Source organism: Typopeltis vanoorti, chromosome 3 (assembly GCF_054136105.1).
Source record: "Typopeltis vanoorti isolate ZY-2024b chromosome 3, IOZ_Tvanoo_1.0, whole genome shotgun sequence".
Classification (NCBI taxonomy): domain Eukaryota; kingdom Metazoa; phylum Arthropoda; class Arachnida; order Uropygi; family Thelyphonidae; genus Typopeltis; species Typopeltis vanoorti.
In genome coordinates, this window is record NC_143551.1 from 38,377,044 (window position 1) to 38,404,408 (window position 27,365).

The window sequence follows — 27,365 nt, forward strand, 5'->3', positions numbered from 1 at the left end:
GGCTAGCTAAACCAGATTTATGGGACTCTTGAAGTAAAATATATTCTTGATGCGCTTCAAGACGAATATTCTTCCTACTGTATAGAAAATGGCTACGAAACGTAGCTGAAAATTCTACAGAAATGAATAACAAATAACTTAACTGCATCTGCATCTATTTATTGTTAATGCTTGTCTGAAATGTAAGCCAGTTATGAGTCCAGTGCATTAAAAATACAGGATATAGTATCCTGTGCATACAGGACGTCTGGCCACCCTAACAAAATACATCTCATCTACATTTAAAGATTATGATATCAATAATTAAAAACGTAACATGTCATTTGGTGGCAGCTCCTAACACTCCTTGAATTGAAATTATTTGTTAACCTAAATCTTTTCATCAAGGTTGCAATCGTTTCACTCCCTCTGTTTTTTTCTACTTGAACAGTTAAATACAGATATTCCGTTTCTTTTTTCGCGACACAAGCTTTCTGATAATTAGGATAATAATCTGATGATACATTTAAGCAATTACTTGATAGTGCGTACACTGGATTAAAAGAACAATAACATAAGAAAGATGTTCGAATGTTTGTGTGCATTCACTGGTTTTATTCTGCGTGATAATCGCCGAATGATTCGCTCGACATGTTAATAGAAATAGGTTCTGTTTTCAATTTATATTTCGAATTCTAAACACTAGATTTTTTTTTATTTTTTACTACTTTAGTACGTTAATCAAAATATGCTTGGGCAAAATCATGTTACAAAATTTTGATTATTGGTTGCTTGATTCAGAATTTGTCTGATAAGCGCAGTTAACAGCATATAAACGTTTCTGTTTCATAAGTACTATTTTTCATGTCTGAATCATAGCCATGATAACCATGTTTATATTTTCCGCAGGTGCTGATGGCGTAAGCATGGCTTCCCCGTTCTGTCATATGTTATTGACTTCTTCGTGAATAGAAATGATAAGCTGGACCGGACTTTGCCGCTAGTAGTCGCTGCTAAGCAGAAATTAGCCAGTAGTGGTATAATGGCTGAGTTTTCACATAGGTATCCTTTACATGAAAGTGTTTTTCACGGCGATATTCGGCGTGTTGCAGGTTTATTGCGCACTCTTGATGTTGCACAGAAAGACGTACATGGTTTGTTTAATATATTTTTAACTGATTCAATATAAAATTAATAAAACACTTACCCAATGTTTTTCACGCAACCGTAGTGTTGTTCTGCCAAATTGAGTTTACTAAATCAATTACTTTTTAATCTTAGGATTTCAATAGCATGTTTGTTCCAAACATGTTTACTGTAGAATGGGTTTCATGCAATGAAAATTCTTTTATACCAATTCCACTGTTCATATTTCACCAGACATAGGTGATTTCTAAATATTGACTGTATATTTGTTGATGCAAGATGTTAGCTGTAACTTTATATGTTTACAATGTTTTACGCACCATAAATGTATAAAACATTGTAATTAACAATAAAAAATGCTTGCCAAGGATACTTTATTTTGTTAATATGATTACAAGCAGTGCAACCTACAAATAATAAGCCGATATTATGATATCCCACACCAAGATTTTGTGGTTTTGATTAGCTTTCTGGGAAGTAGTTTCTTCATCAAAACATTAAATTCTTATCACTTATAATTTCTATATATTATTTTGTAGTACTTAGAGTGCTAATTATTTAATTTTACAACATTACATTCATTTCAAACAACTGTGCCTGTTTCTGACAGTAATTTTTGCATTACTATAGCTAGATGTGTGTTTACATTTCTTTATACAATTTATTGGTAGGACCATTCCAGTAATTCTCACCTGTTCTCTCTCTCTTTTTTTCCCCTGTCAGATAGTCTTTAATAGCATTTAGAGCAGAACATTTTGGTTCCTATGGCAAACATTTAAGGAAATAGTGTTTTTCTGCATGTGTGTGTGTGTGTATGCAAAAAATGTCAAGCAATAATTACTTGTCACCTATTTACATTTTGCCTGCTTATATTTGTTAATTACAAATGTGATGGGAGTAACTTTAATTCAACCATTGTGTTAATCTTAGAGGTAACAATACAAAAAAAAAAAAAAAGTTTAATTTTATGTTCATTATATACCTAAAAACATAGACAGTCGTGTGTATCACACATGAATTAGCCAATTAGATTCTCATCATAAATGCTAAGAACCTCTGTATTTCACAGAGGTACGAACACATATGCAGATAAAGTAACTGATGAGGATGAAGCTTCAGTCACTTTGGTTATATCAGACCTACAATCTAAAGACTTAGCACAGCTCCTCAAACCATACCTTAAACTCATTTACTTTCTAGACCAAGTTCTTGGCAATGCAGTCCACTTGCTAACCATTCTGTACACAAAAAATAACTTTGTCTTAACTCCCTGTTCTTACTCTGCTTATTCAGCTTTCAGTAATGCATCTTGTTCTGTTCAAGTTCTCCTTCCCTATTCTGTGAAAAATCTATTTCGCATTAATTCAGTAATGACTCCTTACCAACTTATATTATTGTTATCAATAAGAGACCTCCAGGGAGTCAAGGACTCATCGAGGGAGGCCACATACTACACACAACCAGCTATCATACTTGTTCTTGAATTCATTCACACTACTTGCACACATAACATCCAATGTTAATCCATTCCAATCACGCATCACTCTTTCTGAGAGAAAAATCTGGATCTTGTCCCCTTCTTGGTGGCATTTATTCTCTTATCCTCATATCTCAGTCATGTTCCTAATTCTATCCACAGTGTTCTGCATATTGCCTCTTTTCAATTTTTCCTCATCCACAACATTGCAGAAATGATTGGCCATCTATTCTTTCCAGTGCATCCTTTTGAAAACCAGTGACCAAATGTGTGCATGGTGTTCTGTGAGGCTAATGTAAGTGTTATACAAGGGAACCATAATCTCCTTATTTCTGTGTATCAGTTTTATCCACATCATTGTCAGAATCCATTGTTATTTATTCATGTTTTTTTAAGCAATATTTCCCTTAAGTTTAAATGTCCTTGTCTGCATAATGTGGATACATCACTACTGGCATTTCTCTTTTAGGATACTTCCCCAACACACAACTTGCTGATACCTTTCAGACAGCTAATATTTGATCCAAATTGGTAATATGTTATCTTACCCCATCTATCCATCCATTCAGAGGCTGTTGCAAAATCTAAAAAGTACCTTAAGTATAAAGAGCTAATAAGCTTCATTTCGGCAATGAAATGAAATGAGTTTCTTATTCGGTTTTAAAACTATGTGGGATTTAATATCCCCTTAATTTAAGTAAAAAGTACCTTTTTATATTCATCTCCTCTTTCCAGTGTATTTGTTGTAGTGCATAAAGAGATCTAATTGTAATCATGGGCTTGCTTCCTTTAGCAAATCCATTCTGAAATATCAGAGAATTCGGTTGTCATCAGTTCATTACTGAATCCTAGCCTTCAGTAACCTTAACCGCGAGTCCAGATTATCTCTTTTTTGAAGTGGAACAATTTTACTCTTTTCACTCTTATATGGCTCCCACTGCAAGGTTTTATTGCCTTATTAACATTGCTATATAATTCATTATATTTCTCCTGCTTGTTGCCATCATTCCATCTCCATTCCCACTTATATACATGATCTATATGATGCCATTCTCACCAGTATGAAATACCTCTGTGAATTACTGTTTTAATATCTCAATTATATCCTCTCACTAGTTACATTCCATCTTTTTTTAATCATTATTTTGTCTACTACCACATATTGATAGGATTTTCCATGAATTTTTCATTGGTTAATTGCTGCTTGTACTGTACTCCTTCTGTCTTTACCAAGCAAGTAACTTTCCTGGCTTGCTGTTTGTACACCTCATTCAGGCAGCAATGTCTTAACATATATCCAGACATTGCTGCTGTTAAATAGGTCTAGACTAGTATCCAAGCATCATTGATCTCCTTTCTTCTAAGCTCCTCATTCAATTGTTGTAGCTTCAAACTGTCTCTTGAGTTTTCAATAATTAACAGCCTTGTAGTTCCACATGTGTCTTTTCCTCATAGAACTCTTTTGATAGTGCCACCATCCAGTGATCACCTTATGGTTATTTTCACCAGTTGGAGGAAAATTCAATATGCCATTTACAAAAAAAATCTCCCAATAAAATGACTAAATCCAAAAATTCTGTTGTGCCCTCTATTACATACCTAAGGTGGTAGTTGTTCCTCTAAATACCAGAAAAATTCATTTTATTTGCCTCAGATCTGTCTTAACAGCCCCTATCTACTCGGCTGACTTGGTTGGCCGAGTGGTTAGCATATCTGCTCTCCAACCAGCAAGTTCGAATCCCATTGTGGGCATGGATATTTGTGAATGCTTTAGGTGAGAGATGTATTTCTTCACACAATGTGCCACCATTGTGCAGTTTATTGGATGCCTTAAGTGGCTTGAAAATGTTCTATGTTTGGTCTGTAGAGCAGAGTTTCTGGACCTAGTAATAAAAATAAATAAATATATGAAAAATATATAAAATCAATAAAAAAAGAAAAAAAGAAAAAAATCTTTAACCCATCCACGATATAAGTGTACTATAGGTTCATTAGTAAATCTTTGTAAGTGGGAGCCATAAAAAAAAAAAAAAAATTAGAGAGATGCCATTTCTTCATCCCACTATGTCCGCTCGGTTAGCCTAGTGGCTTTGCACTTCACAACCATATGCCTGGGGAAGGAGTGTCCTAGGTTCGATTCCCTTCAACGACTTGAGGTGCTCAAGGATCTTCCTCAGCCATAGCCAAGTTAGCCGGTCTTGGGTGTGGACAGCAGGGTTTTTCTGCCAGTTTATCTGGTGTTTTTCATCCCACAAGCAGGCAAACCGGTCCGAGGACACACACAAATTACAGTCAGGAATACTGACCCAGCCATAAGTCTGATTCGTCAGCCTATGCCGGTTCTGGAGCCCGGATAAAATTTGGGAGGACTAGATGGTACCATGAACTCCCGTATAAAGGGGGAACGCTGTATCATCACACAGAATTTATTTATTTATCCTACTGTGTATGACCATAATTAAATTTGTCATAATGATTGTCTTTGTATTTCATGGCCAGTTTGCTTACACATTTCCTTGTTATCATCCTCACCATTATCAAGCCTACAGCACCATCTCACTGGTGACCTGTCTGCTTTTCACCATACTGCCTTGGAACTATTGCTACCATTTTCCTTCCTTGCATATCCATCTTGCTCATGCATAACTTCTGTACTTTCTTAATCAAAAGTTCTTGTTCTGTTCCCAACAGGAATGGAGTATTCTGTTGCCTTCATGGTATCATTCTCATCCATCCATGTTCTGCTTATTCCAACAATTTTTGGATGAATGGACTTGATTAGTGCAACAGTTTCATCCCTGTTATTTCTGATACTCCTGGAATTCGGAACCATAATTATTTCATTCTTGGATCTATAACCCAACACACAACTCTATATACACTGAATTAACTTATATATTTCAAATTAAAGTGCCTGTCTCTTGTTATAAATTCATTGATTACAACTAACCAAGTGATTCTCAGAAGTCTTATGATAAAATTCCCCTGTGTTCTTAGTTAATCTTAGAATATCCTCAATTTTCTTAACATCCTGGGAACCATAATTCATTGGCCTGACTAAAGACTTAAATGGTATCATTGCTTCTCTTCTTCTATAGCTTTTATTAATTAATCCCATAATCTACTGACCTGAACTAGTTGCCTTCCCTAATATGATTCCTGAACTTAAATTCCCTGTCAACAGCCTGTTGACAGGGAATTTAAGGGAATTTAAGTTCAGGGAATTTTAACTCGGATCATTCTTAATTTTATTTTATTAGTGACCTGGATATACTTGCGTTTGTTCATTAAATTTTAAACTCCACTTCCTTGTCTGCTCTTCCAGTATTTTAAGATCATTCTGAAAAAAAAAACTTAGGTCACCCAAGCAATTGACTACTCTTCTTAAAATATATCATCAGCGATTTAATATTTGAACCTGAATTATTTATGAATACTTGCGTAAATTCAATTTACATAAATTAAAACTTAGGAAAATTATCTTGAAATAAATATGGAAAACATTTCAAGTTATAAAAATTTTACTTAATATGCCTATGTTGTACATGGGCTGTCTGCCTAATCAATAAATAAAAACCCGATTCCTCCATATGGCACTGGCTAATTTATCTTAGTTGAAAAGGAGCATATAAAAATTCCTGACATCCCAAATATATATCATACCTAGGTCTTTTTCAAGTTGAACAGCTGACATCCCATTATTCTTCCAACAGTGCAATGAAGACACCATTTTTTAACAACATATTTTTTTCACTATGAGCTGAAAGTTCATTGTCCTTGAAAGACGTTTTTTTTTTATTATTATTATTTATTTATTTATTTTACTAATATTGTTAGCGAAAATATTTCGTGCAAGTTGATTGAAGAATTCTCTCTCCTTGTAAATCTGTTAGGTGTGGGAGTAAAATTTATCTGATGTGACTAATTTTTCTATCAGCAGATGGAATCATAGATAACTGAGATAAGCAAATTATCTAAGTAAGCCTACTTGAAAAAATTTTATTTGGACTTTCTTTAGAATGGTTTTTTTGGAACAGTACCCTTGCAGTTTATCCTGTGACACTACTCTAAACTACTTCCTAAGTCATAATCACTTGTTCTCTAGTTCCACATATATCCTTGCATAAGGCCATGCTTAGTCACAGCCAGATAAAGACTTGCTTGGTCACTCCACTCTCTCTCTCTCTCCAGCTGGCAGCATAGTGTGGTTACTATGCAAACACAGTCAAATTCTCTGATGCTATCACCAGATCTTGTCCTCTCAAACCCTGGGACCTTTGCATTATATGTTATTTTAGATAATTATCTTTCAGTAGCTGTAAAATCCCATTTCTTTCTTCTCCTTTCTGTGTACTCATTCATCTTTATGTTATAAGCCCTTATAGCTGAAGTTATCCATAATCATTGTCTCATGACCATCAAGCTAATTTATCACTGCATTCCATCTGTTATCTTCCTTTCACCCCTTGGCCTGTAGAAACAACTAATTATATATTTTGTCTTGTTGGCCTCTGTCTTACACCTGATAGCTTTGAATGCATGGCCTCCCGTTACTTTGCCATCCTACTAAACTTCTACTGTTGATTTCAGATCTACTATCATTAAGAGTATCTTGTATCTCCACTGTGTTCTGTCATCTTTGAAAATACATACCACATTGTATCCCTTTAACTGTATTTCCCTCTGTGAACTAGGTCTGACTAATGCCAATTTTTTTTTTTTTTAACAAAGCTGGACAATTCAGTGCCAAAAACTATCTTATTCATACTCTTTAAATTGTATACATGAATATCAATATCTCCTTAATGAGCTAAGGAAATATATCTCCTTAGCTCATTAAGATGAGTTATCATTTAATGATTGTTATATAATATTCATTCAGGTGTATGGCAAAGATGTCAAGTGTCAACTCTACTGTTATTTGTGATCTATATGCATTACATCGTTAAGGAAAGTAGTATTAAACCTAGTATTAAAATAGGTAGCGTTAAGCTTTGTTGTTTACTGTGCAAGTTCTCATAAGTCTTCATACAAATTAATTGTGCCACAAATTTCATATGAAAATCATCAATTAAAAAAAAAAAGGGTCTAAAACTGAAAAGAGTCTAGGATAAAGACTACATTAACCCTCACTGGTGAATCTGTAGAACAGGTTATACATTTTAGCTATTAGGCACAATTTTTAGTGAAGAATGCAAAGGTAGATAATTGAATATGGTGTTGTATTTTTCACAAGCATCTCTTGCCCATAATGCATTTGTAACTGTTGGGTGTTGTATGAGTACTGATTTGTACTTGGGCCACTTAGAATTGTTTTGAAAGATTGCTGTTTTGCCAGTCATTAGTTGAAGAAAATGGAGTGCATGTAGCCTGTCATCAAGCTAAAAATAAATAAAATCTGGAAGCATATAATAGCTTCTTCACCTCTTGATCAAATATTTCACCAAGTGATGATATCAGTGAAGTAATATTAGTGATAGAACATAGGTCTGTTAAATATAATTTAGTCTCAATATAATTTTGCATGTTCATGTATTCTGAAAGCATAAGATATTTAATGCTAAAATGTTATTTGGATGGCACCGTAGCTCTGTAGAAATGCCAGTTGTTTCCACATTTCTGTGCTACCAAAAGAAAGACTTTTAAGTTCATTCTAGTTCCATACTAGAGGAACTTTTTTCCTAAGCCTTTTAGAAATTTTCAAGTGGTTTCTGAGTTAGTCAATCTCTACTATAGGCAAGTAGGGTTCTGTCTCCGAAAACGTAGGTTTTTAATCACTCAACTCCAGAAAATCGACTGTTGGTTTTACTCTATTTGACACAATAGTATAAATTGTTAGGAACCATTAGATGACAACAGTTGCCTGTCATAATGCCAATTAAAATCATTGGTAGTCTTGGGCTGGCTATATGATTGACTAAAGGTGATTGCTCATCCCTTCCCAGTTTCCAAAAGTTAGTTAGGGCTAAATGCCCATTCCCTCTGAGGAATAAATGGCATTAGCAGATTTATATTAATTTTCATTTTTATAAAAATTACAGTATATAAAATTATTTTATCATGTTTTTTTTTTTATCTTGAACTCATGGGCTGAATTTAGAATTTAATGACAAACATTTAATTATTTGTCAATCATTTCAAAACCACAATTTGTAGTTTTATTCTCTTCTGTCAAGGAATATTTGTTTTTGGCATGGTAAATTATGCTTTCTATTTTTCATGACATGTAAGTGATGATATTTATAAAAATTAAAATGAAATATGCTTATCTGGTTAATTGCCATCTTATGTAAAAATTTTAAAACATTGCTTAATTTATTACCAGGTTTTTATTATTTATTTATTTTATTATTATTGTTATTTTATTTATTTTATTATTATTATTTATTTTATTTTATTTTTTTTGACAGGGAACACACCACTTCATATTGCAGTGATGCTTGGTCACAAGGGTGAGTAATTATTTCATTCTCAGAAGCTTTGTAAGCCTATTCATCTCATTGCATTTAGCATAAATATGAACATCCTTCTCTTAAAAATGTTATCCAAAAATGTATTTTACATAATATAATCTTGGATAAAACCAGTTTTATATAGCTTTCACTAAGTCTGTTTGAGTGGATGGCATCTCTGCTTTTTAGCCAGCTGTGGCCATTGATGTTTGTGAATGTCTTTAAGAAAAAAATTACTGTATCAGCAGTAATTGAAATATTATTTTGTTTACATCATATCTTATAAGGATAGTATTTTATATAAACTATCCCAGTAAACAATTTTTTAAAAATTTTTTATTTTTAGAATGGTTGCTTTTAATTTTTTCAAGTTTTTTTTTTTCTGGTACTGTACAGTTACATATAATACTGGTGACATTTCTCCATAAGATAACAAAAAAGCTTTTAATATGTAATTTAGTACTAACTTCTGAGCCTTATTTTCTAGCTGTTTGGAATCTTTTTTTAAATCCTTTCCTTCCACTTCCTCCTTTAAGCTTCTTACTTAATCTATAGTTTTTCATGTCTCCTCTCAGCATTTTTAACCATTTCTGTCTTGACCTTAACATTTTTAATAACCTTGTTTAGGCTTATATGTTGATTCTCCAGCATTGTGTTGTTTAAGGAAATTAACAACGTCGACTAGATAATAACTAAAAATATTTAATTATTATTTCCTATATTTTGACAAAGTTAAATTGGCATCTTCAGGGATTAATACACTGGTATTAAATACGTGCATGCAACACGTCCAACTCACAACAGAAATAGAAAGTAACAGTTCGCTCTTCCTAGATACCTTAGTTACAAGACAACCAAATGGATATCTGATGTTCGCAGTCTACAGAAAACCCACCCACCCACCTACACTGGTAAATACATCTATCAACACTTAACCCCCCTCCCCTCCCCCCTCCAAACAATTTGGAACTATAAAAACTTAGTCCACCAGGAAATAACATTGCACTCAATACAAAACTCGCCCACATAAAAAACACCGTTTTGGCTGGCTACACCAAATAAAATTAAATGCAACATCACGTACCCCCCCCCTTCCAAATATAGATTATAGCAAATGGCCACTTAAATAGAATGGATGAGGAAAGGTTAGCAAAATAGGTGTTTCATGCTGAGATTAATAACATAAACTTATCATGTAGTGCTGTCATAGTAACCGGAACATCCCTTAAGGCTGCATATCAGCAAACTGATGCTGATCATGATGATTGCAATACATTAAAATCCACAATTAATTAGCAAAAAACTTATGTGAACGAGAGTTCTTGAACAAGCCTGTGAACAAAGTACCATCTGGTACTTGGTAAAATTCTCTTATAATGTGAATCCCACTGAAATCTGGGATTCATCTACCTGACTAGGCCTTTTGAATTATGAAAGTCAATGCAAAACTTTTTATACAACCATATTTCAGGTAGAAAAATCATGTGCTTCTGATGCTTTTTTTCTTTTTCATGTAATCAAACCTGATTGTTTTTCTCTGATTATATTCTTCTTAAATATTTTTTTTACTGATCTTCTAGTACTTGTTACTCAGATTAATTAGTTTTCCAGACAAATTACTCCAGACAACCGGAATATCCCTATATTCAGTTTTTATATCACCTTTATGATCTTTGATTTGTTTTGTAGTATTCTTTCCTTCATGCCTTAGCTTTCTCAGTAACCTCTGAAACATTTGCTACCCTTAATATTTATTTTCTATATTATTTTCAAAATATTCCCATGACTTTTATGTAGCAACTTTACATATAACTTAGCTTTCCCACATTTTTCTGTATATTCTTCAATAACACATAGCGATCTACAATCTGTTCATTATATAATTTCTTCATCTTTTCATGGACTGTCTTTAACTTCCTATATTCACCACGGAGCTCTTATTTTCCTGTTCTCTGAGGCAACTCCAAAATGTGCTTCCCTGACTGAGTCAGTCATACATTCAGGTTTTGCTACTGAGACATCTTATATTCAAATTTGTTGTCAACTTATCCTCTAATAATTGTATATTTGACTCTTTATTGTGAACTATAGAGTCAAATATACAATGATTTGACCTTTATTCTTTCAGAACTTCACATTTCAGTAGATCCTTATTTTTTGTTTTGAATTAAATTATCATTATATCGTATATCAAATCCCTATATGCTCTCATATCATGGACCTATAATAACATTATTATTATTAGTAGTATATAGAAAGTTGAGGGCTTATCAAGGTCAAGCTTCTTCTAGACCATGCCATATCTAAATATCTTTAAAAATGGACACACCACCTACTGACAGCTCTTTCTGCATGTGCACACCATACTTACTAGATGCCATTAAAAGAATCTAGATCTCTCATATTTCCTAACCATATCCTTACTCAGTTTCCAGGATTAACTTACAATTCATCCTCACTTGTCATGAACTTTAAAATATCACTTGTTATTGTAAGACCCTCCTTACCAACATATGTTTTTATCACATCTTCTGTCATATATCTACTATTCAAACTTAAACAGTAACATTCTCTCAATCTGAATGTTGCAATTTTGCTCATATTCACAAATTTTCAGTAATGCAAAAAGTTCATTTGGTAATAATGGGATATGTTCTTTGCTTGGAAAAGACGTGGGTTTAACTCTCTTCATAATGCAAGGAATCCTTATAGGATTCTTATCTTGAAGGAGTTAGTTGATCTCAGAGGTAGTAGAATTTTGAAGCAGAATTTTGATGTTAATGTCAGTTCTTTGCTTTATGTGGATGATGTTATACTTTAATAAATTTAGTTTAATCCTTTATCTAAGTGTAAGCAAACAAGCTAAGTCCTGAAGTATCTTCAGGACTGAGGCAACTCGTGGTAAAGGTGGACCAAGCTCTCATCACTCCTTGTCTTAGTATCTCTCATAATGCAAAGCACATCTCCTTGCAGACATGTAAGGGAAGGGCCACTACCTAGAGCAGTTTTGACCTTTATTGAGGTCTCGTCAGTGGGAATCAGACCCAGAAGTGGTGATACTAAGGTGGAAGCAATGGAGAAGTCATATTTACCTATGCAAGTTGCCAAAAGGTGTCCCACCTTATTATTAAATTACTCTGGATATAGAGAAAGATGTTGAAAGTTTTTTCCCACTTGGTTAGACTTTAATAAATTTAGTTTAACCCTTTATCAAAGTGTGCAAACAAAGTTTGCACTTGAAGTATCTTCAGGACTGAGGCAACTCGTGGTTAAAGGTGGATTAAGCTCTCATCACTCCTTGTCTTAGTATCTCCCATAATGCAAAGCACATCTCCTTGCAGACATGTATAATGCTATGCATTAAGGGAAGGGCCACTACCCAGACCAGTTTCGACCTTTATTGAGGTCTTGTCAGTGGGAGCCAGACCCAGAGGTGGTGATACCAGGGTGGAAGCAATGGAGAAGTCATATTTAGTCCTTCCCTTAATGTACATGGCATTCACATAGATAATGACTAACAGAGAGGATAATATACATCCTTTCCTGACACCAGATGTAACATAAAACCATCTTCCTGTACTTCCTTCAATTCTAAATGCTGACTTACAACTCAGATAAAGACTAAGTATTGCTTGATATAACGCCCCACTGACACCGTATAACCATAACATTTTGAATAGCTTTTATCTTGGCAACTTTTCATATGCCTTTTCCAAGTCTACAAAACTTAAATACATCTATGTTATATTTCCATGATTTCTCAACTATTTGTCATGAAGTAAAAATCTGATCCTGACTGCCTCTATTTGGCCTGAATCCAGCTTGTTCTTCACCAAGCTTCCCTTAACAATCGTTCTCAAACGTTTCTTGAGTGTACTTTCCATACCAGGAATACTCAGTATGGAAATACCTCTGTTATTCTCACATGCAGTTTTATTTCCATTTTTATATATATAGGCTATATATATATAAAAATGGCTAAGAGAGCTCTACTCCAATCATTGGAATTTATCCATCTGTGTTGGCCTTCTGAACTATGCAGTGCAGTTTTATTTCCATTTTTATATATATATATGGGCTAAGAGAGCTCTACTCCACTCATTGGAATTTATCCATCTGTGTTGGCCTTCTGAACTATGCAGTGCAGCCACTGCAAGACTTTTATACCTCCATACTTGAGCATTTCTGGTCAGATATCATCTACTCCCATTGTCTTTCCACATATCAGGCTTTTGATGGCTTTTCTACTTCATATGTGGATATGTATTATTCCATACATATCCGTACTTGAAGTAGCATTGCATGCATGTTGACGGGTTTTCTACCACAGTGCTGTCATTGATTGTTTCATTTAGCAGTTTTTCGAAGTAATTGCTCCATACTTCAAGGATATCTTTTTCTCCAGTTTTCATATCACCTCTATCATTTCCAATTCCTTTTACAGCACTCTTTCCTCCATTTTTGAGCTTGTTCAACACCTCCAGAATATTTTGTCACTCTTTCTGATATTTATTTTGTATGTTCTTACCAAAGTCTTACCATGACTCTTGTTTAGCTAGTTTTGCACAGTGTTTAGCTTTCTTACATTTGTATCTGTATTCTCTATGAGCACAAGCTGACTTATTCAACAGAAACTTTCGATATGCTTTCTTTTTTACCTTCACTGCCTCTTTAACTCCGAGTCCACCATGGAGTTCTGTTTTTTCTATCCTTGTAGACATGCTCACCACATGCCTCTGTCTGAATCGATCAGTGTTTTCTTTAATGCTTTCCACTGAATCTCCAAGATTTCTTTCCTGTTCTCAAACTCTTTCAGTTTTTTCTTGAACAATCTTTGTGTATTTTAGTCTACAGTTTACAGCTGAGAACTGTATTTTTTTATTTTTATTTGCTTTAAAACTTTCTTACATGTTCTTCTTTTCAGTATGAAATTCAAGTTTTCATACTGAAAAGCTCAAGACTAAATGGTGATCACTTCCATTTTCCAATCCTTTGTACACTAGTGTCCTGTACCAGTGAGAAAACATCACTATCAATGATACTTTTCTTATTCCTTGCCTCTTCTCTCCATGTGAATTTGTGCACATATTTATGTTGAAACATGTTAGTGATAACCAGTCCATGTCCTGAGCAGAAATTCAACAGGTATTTACCATTATTATTAGCTCTGCTCTTTTCTCCAAATTTTCCCAAAATATTTCTATATGTCGGACAATCATTTCCTACTATGCTAATCTCCAACAATGATCGACTTTTCCTTATTTATTGTGTCAGTTGCTTTCTCTAAAGCTTCAAAAAATTCCTCCACTTCTACCTTAGTATAAGCTTCTGTTGGATCATAGGTACAAATAAATCTCATTGTCTATCTCCTCATTCTGATATTTGTCCACATCACTCTACTTGACATTTCCTACCATTCAAGAAAATTAACCTCATATTTAGTGTTGAATACATAGCTATTCCTTCTTTTTCCTAATTATTGCCTGAATGTACATTTGGTATTTATTGGGGTGCTTAAGGGTCAAAGCTGTATAACTGAGAGGAGACCCCCACATAGCCTTTAAAGGAATGCGGAGAACCGACCAAGGCTTCTGACTTTATGTCCAATCCTCACCTTCTCGTGGTGCACCCTGTTGTGTATCTACTTGGATACTGAATGAACGAGGATGGGCTGGCAATTTGGGATTTAGCCGACCAAATTGTATTCTTATTGGTTAAACCAAAATAAAAAATGATGGTACGACATGACAAAATTTCATGCCAGCTGAGTCGTCGCCCGGTTAAACAAGGCCCTCATTGTTTTCGCCAGGGAACCAGGGCGAACAGCGAAAAGTCAGCTACTGGAACAAATCTGAAAACAAACCCCAACTCAACATCACCAGAGTTAAAGATCGGTACTATCAACATAAGAAGTCTGAATGGCAAAGAAATGGAGCTAGTGGAGGAATTAGATAAGTACCAGATCGACATAATAGGGGTGACTGAAACAAAAAAGACAAAAACTGGTGAGATCTTTCTGAGCAATAAATACAAAATGTTATATTCAGGCAATGACAATCAAGGGAAAGAAGGAGTAGCCATAGTATTCAACACTAAATACGAGGCAAATCTTCTTGAATGACAGTCAGTCTCAAGTAGAGTAATGTGGGCAAATATGAGAATGGGGAACTGGACAATGAGACTTATTTGTGCCTATGGTCCCACAGAAGGTTCTACTAAGGTAGAAGTGGAGGAATTTTTTGAGGCTTTAGAAAAAGCAACTGATGCAATGAAAAAGGAAAACTTGGTCCTTGTTGGGGATCTAAATATCAGAGTAGGAAATGATTGTGAGACATACAAAAATATTTTGGGAAAATTTGGAGAAAAGAGCAAAGCTAATAATAATGGCAATTATCTGTTGGATTTCTGCTCAGGACATGGATTGGTTATTACTAACACCATGTTCCAACATAAAAATGTACACAAATTCACATGGAGAGAAGAGGCAAGGAATAAGAAAAGTCTCATTGACTATGTTATTGTTGATAGTGATGTTTTCTCCCTGGTGCAGGACACTAGAGTGTACAAAGGATTTGAAATTGGAAGCGATCACTATTTAGTCTTGAGCAGGATAAAATTGAATTTCATATTGAAAAGAATAACATGTAAGACCGTTTTAAAGCAAATAAAAGTTGAGCAGCTCTCAGATGTGAACTGTAGACTAAAATACAGAAATATTATTGAAAAGAAAATGAAAGAGTTTGAGAACAGGAATCAAACCTTGGAGATTCAGTGGCAAACTCTGAAGAAAACATTGATTGATTCTGCCAGAGAGGCATGTGGTGAGGTTGTCTGCAAGGATAAAAAAATCAGAACTCCCTGGTGGACACAGGAAGTTAAAGAGGCAGTGAATGAAAAGAAGAAAGCATATCAAAAGTTCCTGGCAAATAAGTCAGCTTGTGCTCTTAGAGAATACAGAAACAAATGCATGAATGCTAAACACTGTGTAAAACTAGCTAAACAAAAGTCATGGGAGGACTTTGGTAAGAACATAGAAAATAAATATCAAGAAGGTGGTAAGATATTCTGGAGGTTGTTGAAGAAGCTTAGAAATGGAGGAAAGAGTAAAAGCAGTTAGAGATGATAAAGGTGACATGAAAATGGGAGAAAAAGATATCCTTGAAGTATGGATTAATTACTTTGAAAAACTACTAAATGAAACAAGCAGTGATGACAGCACAGTGGTAAAAAACTCTGACCAAGCATGCAGTCAGGAATACATATCCATACTTGAAGTAGAAAAAGCCATCAAAGGCTTGAAATGTGGAAAGGCAGCAGGAGTAGATGATATTCGACCAGAAATGCTGAAGTATGGTGGTGTAAGAGTCTTACAGTGGCTGCAGTGCATAGTTCAGAAAGCCTGGACAGAGACACGAATTCCCGATGATTGGAGTAGAGCTCTCATAGTACCCATATATAAAAAGGGAAATAAAACCGAATGTGAGAATTACAGAGGTATTTCACTACTGAGTGTTCCTGGCAAGATCTATGCAAGTATACTTGAGAAATGGTTGAGAAGAATTGTGGAAGAACAAGCTGGATTCAGGCAAAATAGAGGATGTCAGGATCAGATCTTCACTTTACGACAAATAGTCGAGAAGGCATTGGAACATAACAAAGATCTGTATTTAAGTTTTGTCGATTTGGAAAAGGCATATGACAAGGTGCCAAGAGAGAAGCTATTCAATATGCTACAGTTATATGGTGTCAATGGGGCATTATATCAAGCAATACTTAGTCTTTATTTGAGTTGTAAGTCAGCAGTTAGAATTGAAGGAAGTACAGGAAGTTGGTTTAATGTTAAATCTGGTGTGAGACAAGGATGTACATTATCCCCTCTGTTATTCATTATCTATATTGATCACATTATGAAGGAAAGTGGTATTAAACATGATATTAAAATTGGAGATGTTAATGTCAGCTCTTTGCTTTATGTGGATGTTATACTTCTAAATAAATCCGCTACAAGTCTGCAAAATTTGACCAAATTGAATAGCTGTTGTAATAGATATGGTATGAAGGTCAGCAATAAAAAGACAAAGACAATGAAAATAAGCAGTATCATTGAAAATGTCAACTGTGTTGTGAATGGAGAACCTGTGGAACAAGTGAAACATTTCAGCTACATAGGCACAATTTTTACTGAAGATGGTAAATTAAATATGGATGTAGACAACAGAATGAGCAAAGCTGGTATGGTAGGAGGTCAATTGAATAAATTTATATGGAATAAGAGAGAAATTAGTCGAACACTAAATTAGCTATATACAAGAATTTCAAATCAATTTTAACTTATGGATCTGAGAGCTGTGTCAGAAGTAAAACACTTGACCAAAGACTAGAGACCGCAGATATGAGAGTCCTGAGAAAGATTATAGGCATGAGCAGATGGCATCAATGGCAATATCATATTAAAAACGAGGATATTAGGAAAGAACTTGACATTGCCAACATCCATGAATGCATTAGCAGAGCTAATCTCAGGTGGTATGGTCATTTAAACAGAATGGGCGAAGAAAGATTAGCAAAACAAGTGTTCTCTGCCAGGTTGGCAGGAAAACGACCCAGAGGAAGACCAAGGTATAGGTGGATTGATACGGTACAAAGTCCCTTAGACGATAGAAATATAAGATCTGATAATGTTGGAGTCTTGACAAGTAACAGACTGATTTGGACGAAAATTGTAGATAGGAAGTTAGTAATGATGTAATTTTTTTCATGTAGTACTATCATATCCTGTACACCCCTTGAGGGTACATGGCAGGAATTTGATGATGATATGATTTCACCCCCCCTTTTTTTTTTCAGGCACCCCTATTATGTCGATCTGGTACTTATTCAATTCTTCTGTTAGCTTCATTTCTTTGCCATTCTGGCTTCTTATGTTGATAGTACCAATTTTGAACTCTGGTGATGTTGAGTGTTTCAGGATTTGTTCCCGTAGCTGACTTTTCTCTGTTCACCCTGTTCCCTGGCAAAAACAGCATGAACCTAGTTTATCCGGGCAATGCCTCAAACAGCATGAAATGTTGTCGACCAAATAAAATTTGGTCAACTAAATCCCAAATTGCCAGTCCATCCCCATTCATTTAGTATCCAGGTAGATATCTAACAGGGTGCATCACGAGAAGGTGAAGATTGGACATTAGATCAGAATCCCTGGTCGATTCTTTATATTCCTTTAAAGGTTATGTGGATGTCTCCTCTCAGTTATACTGCTTTGACTCTTAAGCACCCCCCCCCCTCTCTATTGTATTCATTAATATAGTACTCCTTCCTGTCACTGTCATATCACTTCTATTATTGTTTGTGCATTTCTCTTTAACTGCACATGCAAAGAATTGTATTTAAATCATTGTTTCTCCCTTCAGCAGGGAGCACTACTGCACATTATTTGTGAGCTGGACTTTCAACATATTCAAGATTTACTTTGGGACTTCATGATTTTTCAGCTTTAGTTTTGCACCCACTATTTAAATATATATTCATTTCTGTTACTTTTGTTTTGTTAAAAAAACAAATAAAAAAATTAAAAAATTTTAAATGAAAAAGTATTCTTCTAAATTTTAAAAAATTCTCTCTCCTAAGTATTAATTAAATCTTCATGCTGCTAGTTTAGACTTAAATGGCAAGATGTAGGATAATTGCCATTATAATTTGTCCGCAGTTTTGCATAATATGTGATAATTAATATTATCTACTATCAATTTAGTTCTGTAAAATTATGGAGACTACAACCATGTTAGGAATATTTACTTTAATTTCTCGATGTTTCAACCTTCATATTCAGATCGTCAGCAAGAGTACCCACACACACACACACACTTACAAAGAAAAGCTATATCACATTTCAAAACGTATTCCAAAGTGACAATGATTTGATCAACCATTATTCTACTGGCCTGGCCTCGAGTGGGGGCGGGGGGGGGGGGGGAACCAAAGCTATATTTGTAACATTATCAAAGATCAAATTTGTAGAGATAGATTTATTACAGCAAAAGTGGAGTAGTGTTTTAACACGAGAGCTTTTATATTAGAGTTAAGATCCTGGATTACTGCAGTCCTATTTATAATTAACTCTTGGACAGAAAGGTTATGTGGGTAGAATGTGTGCTTTTCATATTTTTGGGATATTTTGACCATCATTATTGTTAAGATTAGAGTTGATAAGAATTTCACAGGCTTCCTTAAAATTACATTCATACCACATTTGGCCTCAGCCAAAATATTATCAACAAAATTCTTCATAAGACCTCACTTAAAAACAAAAATGAACTAGATTACAATAAAACTGTAACCATTCCATACATTAAAGGGATATCAGATAAAATAAACAGAATACTACAGAAATTTGTTATTCTACTCGCGCCTGACCTCTAGTGAAAAAAAAAAAATCAATACATCAAAGCTATATTCTATTTATAACATCATCGGAGAACAAATTCATATAAATAGCTTTAATACAGCAAAAGTCATGGCCTAATCCATAATTTAACAAGAGTATTGTTATATTGGAATTAAGATTCTAGATTACTTATAGTCCTAATTATAATTAACTCTTAGACCAAAAAGTTAAGTGGGTAGAATGTGTGTCATCCATATTCTTAGGATGTTTAGACCACCATTATTGTTAAGATTAGGGAGGTTGATAAGAATTTCACAAGCCTCCTTAAATTTATGCTCATGCCATATTTTGGTATGATGTAAACAACAGATGCCTTTCCAATCAGTTCTATTTAGAGTATTCAAGGCATGATCAGAAAGTCCAGATTTATCATAGTTATTAAATTTTTATTAATAAAATTTAATAAATAATAAATTTTATTATAGTTATTATTCTACTCATTTAACCTCTTGGTCTAAGAGTTAGTTATAATTAGGACTGTAAGTAACCTAGGATCATAACTCTAATATAACAACACTTGTTAAATGATGGATTAGGCCACCACTTTTGTTGTATTAAAACTATATGAATTTGTTCTCTGATGTTATAAATAGAATATAGCTTTGACGTATTTTTTTTTCTTCACTATAGGTCAGGGCAGTAAAATAACGGTTGATCAAATCATTGTCACTTTGGCATACTGTTTTAAATATAATATTGCTTGTCTTTGTATATATATGTGTGTGTGTATGTACCCCAGATGACCTTAATATGAAGGTCGAAATAATGAGAAATTAGAGAAATTGAAGTAATTATTCCTAACACGGTTGCAGTCCTAGTAATTTAGTGAAATAAATGCTGATCACCATGTAACACTAAAGGAAAAAATCAATTTTTTTTCTCATTTCATTAACCATTATGAGACCCTATATATGTTTAAGAGACTTATCTTTTCTAATAGGATTTTCTATTGATATTTTTCAAAGTCATATACTTGACACCATGTAATTATTTAAGTTGCAATCAGATATATTTCTGTTAACTATTGCTATGTAAACCTTTATTATTTTTACCAATAAAAGTAGATACTTCTTAAGGTTTTTGTTAGTAGTTGTAGCTTAGCTACTCAAAACTAGTTGCACATTATTTAAAATAGTCTACGTCATATATTTAGATCAGTTAATAATTTCTTTTTGTCATTTAAAATTTTTTTTTTTTTTATATCAACCACATATGAAAGGTTTTAAAACATGTAACACAATATTGCTGTATGGGCAAGTGATTAGGGAGAGAGGAGTATGTTAGTATGTTTCTTAAAGAGCTGGAGGTTGTATTCATTGGACAAATATTGTACAAGGAAGCCTGTTCCAAAGAAAAGAATTAGGAGGAATGAACGAAGAATGAGATATTGTGCAATAAGCTAGGAGATTGGCTAGCAGTGCCTCATGTTCTTACATAATTAGAGGAAAATGGAGGAATGGTAGATCAGGTCATTTCATTAAAGAAGCACCCATAAAAATACCTATAAAAAGGAGAGTGCAGAAAGCATTTGAGATTTTTAAGAGTTTTCAGGAGAGATCATTTGTTAAATGGATTGCTCTTTTTTAGATAACATTGAGCATAATTAGGGAGATTTGGGGCCTCCCCACTTCCCCAGTGTGTGAGAACAGTATTCTAAGGTCAGACTGTTTTGGAATTTATTGTATTTTATAAAGTGTTAGGTGCTATGCAGGTCAAAAGACAAATTTATGGAGACCTGAGGATGGTTTATGAAATACACCACAAGACTGTCTTTTAATAAATATATATGTATATATATATGTATATATACACACACACACACAATTGCAGATTGGGTGCCTAAGGGTCAAAGCTGTATAACTGAGAGGAGACCTCTATATAATCTTTAAAATAATGCAGAGAACTGACCATGGCTTCTGACCTAATGTCCAATCCCCACCTTCTTGTGATGCACCCTGTTAGGTATCTACCTGGATACTGAACAAATGAGGTTGGGCTGGCAATTTGGGATTTAGTAGCTGACCAAATTTGTATTTTTATTGGCTTAAACCAAAATGTAAAATGATGGTACAACATGACAGAATTTCATGCTGGCTGGGGCACTGCCCAGTTAAACAAGGCTCCTGTTGTGTTTGCTAGGGAACCAGGATGAACAACAAAAAGTCAGCTACTAGAACAAATCCTGAAACACCAAACAACACCAGAGTTCAAGATTGTGTTGTGTCGTCCATCTTGCTAATTGATCCATTTATGTTGGTTGGTTGGATCTATTCTTATTTCTTTAAATTCCATTTTTATTTTGTTAGACGCTGATTGATACTGATCCGAATATAAGGAAATTTATATTATACTACGCCACCCTATATTCAGATTAGTCTATATATTACAGAGGAATCAATCATCAACTAACTTTTGCAATCTCACTTTATACAGGCCGAAGTTAATGTTATCATTTAAGGCTTCTGCAAAGTTCGAATAAGTTTTATGAGCGGTGCAATGAAGAAAAATCAGGCAAACAACAAATTGAATTCAATAAAATAAGCATTTAACACAGGGTTATAGAACATGTACATTTAAGCATAATTTTCTAAGCAAGATAATCTAATTGAACAATATTCAAAATATCTCTGAGACACTAGTAGTCTCTGGGGTTGGTTTAAAGATTGAAGTTAAATTTACAGATCTTATTCTCCAAGCTTAAATACTATTATCTCAATTTGTCTCTATTCAATGAGATAATTCAATTCTTTTATACATCTACTTAGTTCAAATACTCATAACAAACATAAAACATTAGGCATTAAACATTCAGCTGTCAATTCTATATTCTTCCGAAAAATTGAAAATGGTTCACACAGTTCAATGTTCCAGAATTTTACAGTAATTATTCTTAAGGTAGAATTCTCTAATTCTCTCTTAGTCAACAAACACTTAATTTAATTATGAGGCACTTATCATTTCAAGGTGGAAACACTTTAAAGCTCCATACTTCGGCTATTTTTAATAGAACACCACAGTTAATGTTAAGATATATCAGGCTGAGCTAATTCTTATTTCTTCACACTGAAATACAAAAAAGGACTGCTCTTACCAGGTTACACCTTTTACACACTGGATTTACTATAGGCACACTTAAAACTGTAGTTAACTATTACTTTGAAGTAACACTATTCAAAAGAAATCTTCACTATAATAACTGAAATATTAAACATAGAGTTTCACAAGTATTGACACACTCATTTTAGGTAATCTACTTATTCCTTATTTTCTTCTATGCATTAAATTCAGCTTTGCACTATTCTTCCTCAAAACAATTGGAATCCGTCGTAATTTTAGAATTCAGTAGAAATATTCCGAATTGCCTATTAATTTCCTGGTCCTTTCTTAATCGATTTATGGCATTTCCCAAATCCCCTTACTGCCACCCGTTACTTCACTCCTTGCTGTCCTGAACGCTTCTCTCTTTCTTTACTTTCGTTTTCCAATTAAACACGTTTATTCTTCATGCCAAAATCCGGTTCTAACCAGTTCAGCTTACATCTACTGGCTTCTCTCCATATACGTTGCCTTTTCATGTTCTAAACACGCGCTGACTCAAATTAACTCCATTTCTCCTTCAGCAGCCAATCAAATTCAATCAGAAGTATTACATAAAATCACTCTTACATACAGAAAAAAATAAAAAAGATATATTGCAATTCATATAATATACATTTAAATTTACTTACACGCAGTTTCTCATAATAAATTTTACAGAATAAACTAAATAAAGTGAATGACTTATTTATATAGTGTATTTTCATTATTATTACATATTCTAAGATTAAATAATTAATTAATAACAAACAAAACTCAAAGCATTTATATGAATAATACATTACAAGCAAGAGACTAACAACAAGTAATATTTACAAGTCTTGCTTATAACATGGTGTATTATGTTAAATGTGAATGAAGTATTAAAACATACAAAATATCTTCATTCACAATTTAACAATTGGTACTTTCAACATAAGAAGCCTGAATGGCAAATGAATGGAGCTGGCTGAGGAATTAGATAAGTACCAGATCGACATAATAGGAGTGAATTATACATTTTTGGTCGTTTTATAATAGAAATACAATTTTATTAATACAGACCAGTATTTTACAATAAAAACATTTATTCAAACCTACCAGTTTCGCCAGCAACCTGTCTGGCTTTTTCAAGGCATTACGGAGATATGAAAGTTAGTAAATGCAAATTAAAAGGAACATAAAAAACGTAAACCAAACTAGTTTGGTTTACAACGTTTTTTATGTTTTTTAAACCAAACTAGTTTGGTTTACAACGTTTTTTATGTTCCTTTTAATTTGCATTTACTAACTTTCATATCTCCGTAATGCCTTGAAAAAGCCAGACAGTTAGCTGGCGAAACTGGTAGGTTTGAATAAATGTTTTTATTGTAGAATACTGGTCTGTATTAATAAAATTGTATTTCTATTATAAAACGACCAAAAATGTATAATTTAAATAGTTTAATGAAACACAAAGTTCAGTGCATGGAAAGAGAAAAATGCAGAAAGGCCAAACTTTTGAACCACTTAACGTTCCTTAAACGTTGCAGGGAATTCTCCATCATTCCTAAGTTCCTTATAGTCAGAGGTCATATCAACTCTATATCAGCTAAAAAAATATCTATGCACTTCATTGGCACTTGTTAGAGAAAGGATCCAACACACGAGATACGAACTTAATAAAGTGATATTAATTGCCGCAAGTTCTTTGATGAAATTTCCAACAACGTAGAATACACCATATGGAATCGATTAGATCAAATGATACAATGCAGTTATGAAAAACTTTCAAACTTTATAAGGACAAACAAATTAGGAAATTCAATGAACTTTACAAGAAAAAATATCGGACACAAAACAACCTCCCGGATGACAAAGTGATTTTCAATTTGTCAAATCATAACCTCACAAAAAATGAATCTGAAATTCTCAAAAAAGGTTTTAATTTCACGATTACGCCCAAACACATTCCTAAAATGGATTTTATGTGTGGAATTGAAAAAGGCCTATATCCACTACCAAAAAACGTTGCCGACACTATTAGATTCAAAAGTGCAATAATCCTAGCCAAAGCCAAACAACCTGTTCTCAACACGTCTCCTTATGATAGAAAGGCAATTCTAAACTTGAAGAAAAATAAAGATATCATTATTACAAAAGCTGATAAAGGAAATTCTACAGTTATCCTCAACTCTAAAGATTATTATGATAAGTTAAACGTATTACTATCAGCCACCTCAACTTATAAAATCCTAGACAGAGACCTCACAATAAAAAATCATAATGAAACAAACCAACTAATCAGAAATTGTAACAATTGGCCAGAAGAAGTGAAGAGAACACTAAAATCCTCACATCCTATCACTCCAAGACTATATGGGACACCTAAAATACATAAACAGGATATACCTCTCCGTCCAATAGTTGATGGAAGATCATCACCAACCTACCTTTTGGCAAAGCATCTTGCAACCTTATTAAATAATAAAATAAGATCAACAGAATCCTATATCAAGAATAGTCAACATTTTGTAAATAAACTCCAAGCCATTAAGATTGCACCAACTGACATGCTAGCCAGCCTAGATGTTGTATCCCTTTTCACCAATGTTCCAGTAGAAGAGGTAATAAACATTATCCAAGACCTCTTTCCTCTAGAAATCACACAGATGTTTAGACACTGCCTTCAATCTAATTTCTTCAAGGTTAACAACACCATATACCAACAATTAGAAGGCCTAGCAATGGGAAGCCCACTATCACCATCTTGTGCAGACCTTTTCATGGAAAAACTTGAAAAAGAAATTCTCTCTGCAATCTCTCCGAGACCATCTACATGGTGGAGATATGTGGATGATACATTCATCATATGGCAAGACAGCTTAGACAACCTAAAATCGTTTGTGGATAAAATCAACTCAATACATAGCAAGATAAAATTCACTCTGGAAGTAGAAAACAACAACCAACTGCATTTTTTAGATATCTTGATAAAAAAAACAACCTAACAGTGTCAAATTATCCATTTACAGAAAGCCCACAGATACTGGAAGATATTTTCACTATACTTCAAACCATCACAAGTCACACAAACTGAGTATTATCCACATGTTGAAACATAGAGCCAAAAAGTTTATATCAGAAGAGGAGGATACACAGAATGAACTCTCACTAATAGCCAACACATTATCACAAAATGGATATCCTCAAAACATCATCAAAAAATATCTATACAATGACAACCCCAGACAAGAAGAATCCCACTGTCAGCACATTTCTACTGTAGTGATACCTTTCATCAAGTCAATTTCTTATCGAATAGCAAGAATACTAAGAGCCCACAACATCAGAGTGGTCTTCAAACCAACCACCAACATCAGATAAGTTTTAGGATCTCCAAAAGATAAAGTTCTGTTCTACAAATATCCAGGAGTATATTACATTCCCTGCTCCTGTGGTCTTGCCTGCATCGGACAGACTTCACGAAGTTTAGAAATTAGAAAAAAAGAACATGTTGGTGATGTAAACCACAACAGAAGCATCTCTTCCGGCTTAGCACATCATTTCTGCACGTCTAACCACACGATAGATTGGCAAAACAGCTCCATGCCATATCTCGATGACGACTACAGGTATCTTGTATTTAAGGAAGCCACAATAGTACTAATAACCGGTGGAAACCTCAACAGAAAATCAGGGTGTAATTCTAAACAGTTCGTGGAAAAACTTGATCCTCTCTCTCAATCAATCTGAACTACAGCTAGCCAGTAATCACATTACAAGTCTACAACAAAGCATGCATGATAATGAATAAGAACAATAAGTTATCTGTGTCACGCGAAACGTGTAACCATAGATACTAGTTTGGTTTACAACGTTTTTTATGTTCCTTTTAATTTGCATTTACTAACTTTCATATCTCCGTAATGCCTTGAAAAAGCCAGACAGTTTGCTGGCGAAACTGGTAAGTTTGAATAAATGTTTTTATTGTAAAATACTGGTCTGTATTAATAAAATTGTATTTCTATAATAGGGGTGACTGAAACAAAAAAGACAAAAAATGGTGAGTGCTTTCTGAGCAATAAATACAAAATGATATATTCAGACAATGACAATCAAGGAAAAGGAGGAGTAGCCGTAGTATTCAACACTAAATACGACGCTAATCTTCTTGAATGACAGGCAGCTTCAAGTAGAGTGAAGTGGCCAAATATCAGAATGGGGAACTGGACAATGAGACTTATTTGTGCCTATGGTCCCACAGAAGGTTCTACTAAGGTAGAAGTGGAAAAATATTTTGTGACTTTTAGAGAAAGCATCTGACACAATGATAAAAGAAAAGTTGGTTCTTGTTGGGGATCTAAATAGCAGAGTAGGAAATGATTGTCAGACATACAAAAATATTTTCAAAAAATTTGGAGAAAAGAGCAAAGCTGATAATAATGGTAAATACCTGGTTGGATTTCTGCTCAGGACATGGACTGGTTATTACTAACACCATATTCCAACATAAAAATGTGCACAAATTCACATGGAGAGAAGATGCAAGGAATAAGAAAAGTCTCATTGACTATGTTATTGTTGATAGTGATGTTTTCTCCCTGGTGCAGGACACCAGAGTGTACAGAGGATTTGAAATTGGAAGTGATCACTATTTAGTCTTGAGCAGGATAAAATTGAATTTCATATTGAAAATAATAACATGTAAGAAAGTTTTAAAGCAAATAAAAGTTGAGCAACTCTGAGATGTGAAATGTAGACTAACATACACAAACATTATTGAAGAAAAAATAAAAGATATTGAGAACAG

The 27,365-nt window shown here is 33.9% G+C and overlaps 1 protein-coding gene across 3 annotated transcripts in view; it reads left to right on the forward strand.

Annotated features, from left to right (window-relative positions):
* Positions 1-1,003: 1,003 nt before the first annotated feature.
* Positions 1,004-27,365, forward strand: part of LOC150108062 (ankyrin repeat domain-containing protein 13C) — a 312,652-nt gene continuing 286,290 nt past the window's right edge. For all 3 annotated transcript variants that reach the window (XM_090415561.1, XM_090415563.1, XM_090415562.1), the window contains exons 1-2: positions 1,004-1,133; positions 9,013-9,054. In XM_090415561.1, coding sequence (XP_090271687.1) covers positions 1,022-1,133; positions 9,013-9,054 — 154 coding nt within the window. In that variant the 5' untranslated portion in view covers positions 1,004-1,021. The remainder of the gene's footprint in view (positions 1,134-9,012; positions 9,055-27,365) is intronic.